The sequence below is a fragment of the Lonchura striata genome, chromosome 1, assembly GCF_050655825.1.
Source record: "Lonchura striata isolate lonStrDom1 chromosome 1, ASM5065582v1, whole genome shotgun sequence".
In the NCBI taxonomy this organism is placed as follows: Eukaryota; Metazoa; Chordata; class Aves; order Passeriformes; family Estrildidae; genus Lonchura; species Lonchura striata.
Window position 1 is genome coordinate 17680361 of NC_140703.1, and position 7928 is coordinate 17688288.

Genomic DNA, 7928 nt, shown 5'->3' on the forward strand with positions numbered 1-7928 from the left:
CAAAACTCCATAGAAAGTTGTATTTAATTAAAAAACACAGCACAGTTTTCCACACTCACAGCTGCATTTTCAAAACACATTTGAGTTAAACTAAGCGGGCTTTATTGCCTTGCCTGTGCCAGTAATATGCAGAGCAATGAAAGGTAAAATCTAATCTATTTTCAACATATACACCATTACTTTGCTGAACTACCCTCCACTTCATCAACACAATTAGCCAGGCTCAGCTTCAGCAGAGCATCACTGCTTCTTAAAAATAAGAGGTCTCTTACTTGTACAGATTCTTTATGATAGCACAGGGATGATGTGCAATTTAAGCATTATGGAGGTCCTTTGCTCACCAGACATAAAGATATTGACTTCATAAACCATTTTAAACTTTCAGAGTTTATTTTTTAACTTCAAAAGCGTATTTGTTATCAAATATTTTTGATGTGGATTTTAAGAAAGTATGTTCTTTCCAATATTTTTAGAAACCCTATTAAACAGAGAAAAAGCAGGTGCTCAATACAATTAAAGCAAGCCTCCTTTAATGAGATTTTGTTGATCATAAATCAGCAGCACCATGTGTTAAGTGAACAAGACATTGGTGAGAAATCACCCTATTGCTGAGTATGATCAACCATTTACCATTTAATTAATTGATGTGGTCATAAGCAGAAACAATATTTTTGCATCATGTTGCCATGCCAAATTTGTAAAGCCTTTTAACCTAGCATTTCAAATAACATTAAAATTTTAAAGCATAAAAAAAAAAATCACACCTTGTTATTTTTCCATGGCTAATGAAAGAGGAGAGAAATAAATATCCCTGAGCAGGATAAAATAAAACATAAAACCAATTGCAATATTGGTTAGTGCTATAGTTACAGTAGTATTAGCTACAGAAATTGTTCTTTAGGTCTAAATTCACCCAATTTCAGATTATTAGGAGAACATTTATTATGCTACTTACACTAACACAGGTTTTCCTGATATCTTAGGGCTTTTTAACACTTCTATCATGGTTTGTTTTGTTTCTTCCATTCTTTCAATGTCACTGGAATCCACCACAAATATGACACCGTAGGACTCAGCATAATAATTTCTCCAGATATTCCGGATTCGTTTTCCACCTCCTAAATCAAAGATGGTGACTTCAAAGCGTCCCTGTTTAAGATGAATTTTGGAAAACCCAACTGTGGGAGCCACATCTTCAGGAGACTCTGTCAAAGAAGAAAGCCTTGATTTTAAAGATGACTTTTTTTAGTGGGATTTGTGTAGCAAAATTCTCATTTTAAAAACACGGAGTGAGACCTCCTTGTTAAAAATTGCTGACCACATTTTTGCTTACATTAAGATTTCCCCTCTCCTCAGGGAATTTTAAATTAACTAGTCTCTCAACTAGCTACTTTATATTAATTTAGATGGAAGCACTGGGGGAGTGGGAAGGGGGGAGAAAAGAGAGGGGCCCAAAAGGCAGGTTTTAATATTTCACACCACAGTTCCATTGCAGTGGTTACTGTGCTGCATTTTCACTTCCACTAATTTCCATGGAAGTAACTCAACTTTGAAAAGGAAAACAATCAAAACAGTTAATGCACTATGACCTGGGAATCCTTGTGCTTTGCCAATTTATTTTTTTATCCTTCATGGTTCCCAAAAGAGCCTCAGAAGTTCAAACCAAGGGCTGAGACAAAATGACTGAAACCATGTTCTTCTGAGATGTCAACTATTTGATTCCATTTATTCAAGGGCAGATTTTAGCTTTTGGGTTTTTTTTGCTTCTTTGTATTTGCTGGTTTTTTCTAATTTTCCATGCAATATGCAAAAAATTATAGATTTCTATTTAATACTTTTGCTTTCTGTCTCCCTTTCCTGAGGGCAAAGAAAGCCTGGACTCCTCTCACACTGCAGCCTGCAGGGCTGAGATAATTGGATCTGTTTTATGCAGCTGGGGAGCACAAGGCAGGAGAAACATGGAAAATTCAGCTTGTTGAGAAGAAAAAAAATGAAGGCCTGGCTAAAAGCACTGAGATCTGAAGAGCAGTGCAGAAACTGAATCCCCACCACCTTCTGCTCCTACCTTTAAGATAGCCAAGATGGGCATTCAGGACATTTAAGCCCTGGGGAACACTCAAGGAAACCAGAACTATCTTTTCCTTGACTTTTCCTTTAGAAATACACATCTTTATCTCATTTTTTTTCCCTGAAAAATAGGACTTTTAGAAATAACTGTTACATTCACATAGCAAAGATATTAAAGGTGGGGTTTTCGCATAGAATGGAAGGCTAAATTATGAAATACTGCTGTTTTTAGGGCAAAGATTGACGAATAGGAGAGAATGCTCATGATTTTATTTATGCTTTAGCAAGTCTGTGAACTTACATAATGCAAGTAAATAAACTTGAGGTGGAGTCTCCAAGTCTGCCAAAACACTACTCTACACTACAAGCAAACCCTTGTTCTTGCACAAGATGAAAGTTATTTAGAAAGACAATCCCTCAAGTGGGGGAAATAAAACCCAGAATTTTTGTTTTCAAAAGTTTTTTCTCAAATTATATCCCGCTTGCATGTGCCAGGGTGAAATACCCTTCAAAATCAAGTGGTCTCTTAGTGGCAATTTTATTTATCATAATTTTCTGATAACAATTAGTGATAAAAAATATGCAACACTAGAACCATCCTTAATATTATACATACCAATTTCCTTCTTTTAGACCTTATATATACTTACTTACAGCACTGATTTTTATATAAATTTTACTGCTGTATGCACATTACTGGAATGGTCACCTGAAAGCAACTTCAGCACATGCACACAGGGAAAAAAAGAAAAAAATCCAGTCCATTGATTGTATGTTTTGTAATGTTTTTATTGTAACGTTTTTATTAAGATGTGATATATGTGATATTTGGATGGTACAACCACCAATGTTTTCTTTCAACAATACGGGAGGGAGAGATACATTAAGAGATGAAAGAATACTTTCAAATTTAAATTTTTGAAAATTAGGAATGATAAATTTTTGAAAATTAGTGCTCTGTTTGAATGATAAATTAATCACTTACCTCCTTGAATTCCTCGGACTGTAGCAGTTTTTCCAGCATTATCAAGACCCACCATTATTAGTGTCACCTTCCTCCATAAGAAGAAAACAGAAAGATATTTCAATTTTTTTCCTCTAGCTACACATAATTTAACCTATATTTTAAACACATGCACAGCAAATTTACCACCAAACAGAAAGAATAAGTATCAGAATACCAAGCACTGTTACTGTTGTATGTCTGGTGTTTAACATGTCCAGTCACCTGACTAGACAGAACAGCAGAACAAGGTAGGAAATGAAAAGTCTCGTATCATGGTCTAAGTTTCACATGAGACAATGATTCTGCTTTCAACTGATACTTGCCTGCTAGAGTTTAATTTCACAGTACTCTTAATTTTATTTGGTGTGGTCATGGTGCCTTTAACAGTTTCTGTAACTGCAGTTCCATGCCCCTGTATTTTTACCATCTCTCTGCCTCAAGGTTTTTTCTGTATTAGAAAATTATTTCTGCCTCCATCAGTGTGTCAGAACAACACCATACAGAGTATGGTGTTGTTCTGACTTGTGTAAACAGCACCAGATGCTGGACATATGTGGGACTTAGCATGCCTTTGCTTCTAGACTTTAAATGTGCAAACCAGTGGGCTAGGAATGCACAATTTATTAACAAACTGGTATACAGGTTAATATTCTTCCCAGGACAGGATTTTTAAAGCCACAGGAAAAGCATATATATGTGTGTATACCTCAGTTATTCCTCCCATTCACAAAGACTCACTGGTCAAATCAATTTGCTCAATTTTATGCCCCATTAAATGAAGGAATTTTAAAAAAACATTGCTATTTGCAGACTTCAAACTGTAATAGTATCAAACATGAAGTATAATTTATACAAGTTCTTTCAGAAGAACAAGAAACCTCTGAGAAGAGAACCCAAAAAATAAATTATACTTTAGAATCTCAAAATGCAGAAGCTGGAAGAGTAAGGCAAAAACCAAACAAACTACTTTGAGCAGCTTAGAAGCTTCTGTGATGGAGTGACCAGAGCAGTGGACAAAGGAAGGATTACAGATAAAATTTATCATGACTTCTGTCCAAATTGGAGAGATGGATTCAGTGGATGGACTGGTAAGTAGGTAAGGAACTGCTGGGACAGTCACAGCCCAAGGGTAGTGGTGACAGCTCGGAGTCCAGTGGACACCAGTAACCAGCAGTGCCCTCAGAGGTCCATACTGGGACCAGCTATTGAATATCTCCGTTAATGAGACAAAAGCAAGTTTGAAGTTGAGTGATGAGGCTGACACACCTGAAGGATGGGAAGCCATCCAGCGGGAACTGCACAAGCTCAAGAAGTGGCCCATGGGAATATCAGGACATTTAGTAAGACCAAGTACAAGGTGCTGGGTCAGGGTATCAGCACATGGAGAAAAGCCCCTTGGAGAAAGAACTTGGAGGTGCTGGTGGGTGAGAGGTTGGACATGGCCAAATATGAAACAATGCATAAAATTCAGTTTAGGAAGGTGAGAAATGTAAAATACTTTCCCATGTTTACCTGACAGGTTCCCTCCACCGTTTCAACCAGCTGCAGCAATTGGCCATTAGATTGAACATCCCTCTTCACCAGCCATCCAGAGCCACCAAAGCTACAGGAATGATGTGGGCAGGCCAGAGCAACCCAAGGAGACTGGCAGAGAGATGTCAGACTTCAGAGCCAAGGTCTTGTCTTGCCCCTCCTAGAAAGAAAAAAAAAAAGGGACTAAAAAAAAACTCTGTAGAAAGAAGGCAGCAGCCTCATTTTCAGAGTGTTATGTTCAGTCTTGTTATCTTTCCTTTTTCCCTCCTCACACACTTCATCCACCCCCTCTTACAGATCTGGGCAGCCACCACACACTACTTATCCCAAATAACAATGCCAGGCCACTGCACAGAAGCAAACCTGCAAGTTAGAGGAGCAAGACACATGCAGCTACAAAATGTCAGTGCTTGTCTCACCAACACATCCCACACCCCTGCTGACTGACAGAGAATAAGGACCAATTTCAAGCATGAGTAAGACTTACAAGAACATAACAGGATAAGGCATTAAAAGCAAACAAAGAACATCCCTACCTGCTAAGTGTACTCATTTCACTGTCAATTTCTTTTGCACAAAAAGATCCCAGAGCAATGAAACTGGCTTTCTAGTGAGTATTTTGAGGAACTGGCAATGATATCTAGTAATTGTCACTAAATTAAATAGAAGTACCAAGTACTTCCATCATCCTACAGTTCCACTTTCCACTCTTTAAGGAGATAGAAACAGAATATTTCTCTTTTTGAGAATTACCATAACAGGTCACCTAAAGCTTGTATCTCAAAATTCCCTTCATATTTTAAATTATAACTAATCTCAAACTAAGGTAATTTTAAATAATGCCAAAAAGTAAATAATTAAAGATGATAACAATCCTGATCAACTGTGATGGTTTAGGTAATTTACAGAGGTAGGAACTGAACTTCTCCTAATCTTATGAAGCTGATTTTCAAGGATGTCTTTGCACAGGTCTGCTGTCATTCAGTGTCTGAAACAGGTCAGGTTTCATCCAAAGCACAGAAAACAGATACTCTTTAAACATTTATATTCCATTAGCCTCAAGAGCCTGAGAATAACTTCTCCATGGGAGAGCTGAATGTATGAAGAATACAGAAATTCCTAAAAAGAGCAAGATGATTACAACTAAAAGTATTAAAATTAAGCTCTGAAGAATACAAAATCATTAAAAAAAAGACAACCCCACATGTGGTGGGCTGTGCTGCCTCAACCCACGAGCAAGTTTGAACAAAGCCCACTTTGAGAACAGAGCTACACAAATTTCTAAAAAGCAACATGTAACAGCTCAGTGAACAAAATGTGCCATTGTATTTGTGTCAAATGACATAAATGTAACATTTTCAGTGCCTGAGCACCTCCACAGAACAATTCCCATCCCTTTTTATACAGACTATCTTTGCAAACAGTCACAAAATTGCTCTTGAGCCTATATATGGCTCAGAGCATTCAGATGGGATTCATGAGATGAAGAGAACTTATTCAAGTGTAAAAAGCAGAGAGCAACTATGCCCTAGCACAAGGATCTTGTTTAAATACAAAACCATAAAGGGGGTGAGCAGGAATTGACAAATTAGATCAAAATTTGCAGAAACAAAACACTCTAGGAGGAAAGGACATTCAACACTGCTGAAAATGTTACGGTAGGGAGACAAACCCCATTCTGCTCAGCCAGCTTGGAGAGACTGGATCTCTGAAATAGGTACAGAATATGTGTCAGGTATTTTATAGGTTGCACTAACAACATCCCAAACCTGTTCCAGATATTACATCCGTCAGCTTGTTGAGGTCAAACAAAACCAACAAGCCCAGAAACCTGTCAAACTTAGCAGTGAAGCCTGCACATCATTCAGTAAAATACATTTAGTACAACACCTTCACTAGAGGCTTTTACAATTTATTTCAGTCACACCAAGCTTTGACATTTTTGGAAACACAGCTAAACAAATCATTTAGAGCTGACCCTCCTTACACAATTTAATTATTTAACTCCCTTCCTTGTCTGGATGTCAATTACATTGGGGCACTTTACTGTGTTATATTTTGAACAGCAAACCGAATGACTGAGCAGCAAAACGGCTGCAAATTCAGCAAAAATGTGTGAATACCATCCTCTCTGCCAAAACTGCAGTTGAGCGCTAAATAAGGTGAAACAACTGTGGTGTTCTGAAAGCCCGAAACACTCCAATCTTTGTGCAGAACAGCTTTAGGACCATCTAATTCTGATCTAATTAGTTAATTCCTGCTCACCTCCCTTTATGGTTTTGTATTTAAACAAGATCCTTGTGCTAGGGCATAGTTGCTCTCTGCTTTTTACTCTTGAATAAGTTCTCGTCATCTCTTGAATCCCATCTGAATGCTCTGAGCCATATATAGGCTCAAGAGCAATTTTGTGACATTTTACAAAGATAGTCTGTATAAAAAAAATATTTTCTGTAGAGAGCTGTCACTACAAGTCCCGCAGTTCAAGAGAGCATCTGCGCTTTCCGGCCACCTTCCCAACCTTCCTTTCCACGAGAGCAGCAGCTCTAAAATCCCGCATGTGTGCCTTGCTCCTCTCGCCCACTGTGGCAGCGCTTTTTTAGTTTATTAGCCCAGCGCTTTCTATAAAAGCCGCTCTGACGCGGAAGGGGGAGTCCGCCCTCAGGCTGCCGGTCCCCCGGGCCCTTCCCCGCCCCGCTCACCGCTGCCTCCGCCGAGGCCCCGCAGCTCAACGGCTGCGCGCAGCCCGGAGCGCTCCGCCACGCACGGCCCGGCCCGGCCCGGCCCCGCCACGGCGGCGGCGGCCGGCGGGGAGCGGCGTGAGCTCCGGGCTGCGCTCGGCCGCTCCCGCTGAGGCGCTGCTCGGGCCGGGCCGCGGGGCCGCCACACCGAGCCCGTCACCACGGAGACGGCCGACGGCGGCCGGCACGGGACACTCTTAATGGCGCGCACGCACACGCCAGAGGCGGGGCCGCGGCTGACCAATAGGAAGGGGCGGCTCGCCCGGCGCCGGCGGAGGATCAGCCAATCAGCGGCGAGGATCCGCGCCGCCGGTCCCCCCGCCCGGCGCCGCGCGGGAGCGAGCGCCGGGGCGCGGCCCCGCGGCCGCGGGGGCTGTGGGCAGCGTCCGCCCGCCGCGCCCGCCGCCGCGGGGCCCCGCCCGCTGTGTACCGTCCGCTCCTTCCGGGGATGCCCGCCGAGCCCGCCCGTGCGGCCGCCGCCTCCGCGGGGCGGGCCGGGCGCGACCCGCCCGCGCCCCCGCGGCGCTGTCCGCGGCGCCCTGGTGACGCTCCCGCAGGGCAGCGCTGCCCGGACGCGGCCCGGC

The 7928-nt window shown here is 41.8% G+C and overlaps 1 protein-coding gene across 7 annotated transcripts in view; it reads right to left on the bottom strand.

Moving 5' to 3' along the window:
* The window catches only part of ARL13B (ARF like GTPase 13B), a 33946-nt gene extending 26051 nt beyond the window's left edge, over nucleotides 1-7895 (bottom strand). For 5 of the 7 annotated variants that reach the window (XR_014950628.1, XM_085564024.1, XM_021550089.3 and 2 more), the window contains exons 1-4: nucleotides 7306-7464; nucleotides 4586-4766; nucleotides 3053-3123; nucleotides 956-1205 (exon numbers count right to left, since the gene is read on the bottom strand). Coding sequence is in view for 6 of the 7 variants with exons in the window: in XM_085564024.1 (XP_085420150.1) it covers nucleotides 956-1205; nucleotides 3053-3123; nucleotides 4586-4644 (380 nt within the window). In the remaining variant the exon portion in view is untranslated. Of the gene's footprint in view, nucleotides 1-955; nucleotides 1206-3052; nucleotides 3124-4585; nucleotides 4767-7305; nucleotides 7465-7774 lie in introns of those variants that run through there. The other 2 variants (XM_077781195.2, XM_021550087.2) reach the window with 2 other exon arrangements.
* Between the last annotated feature and the right edge of the window lie 33 nt (nucleotides 7896-7928).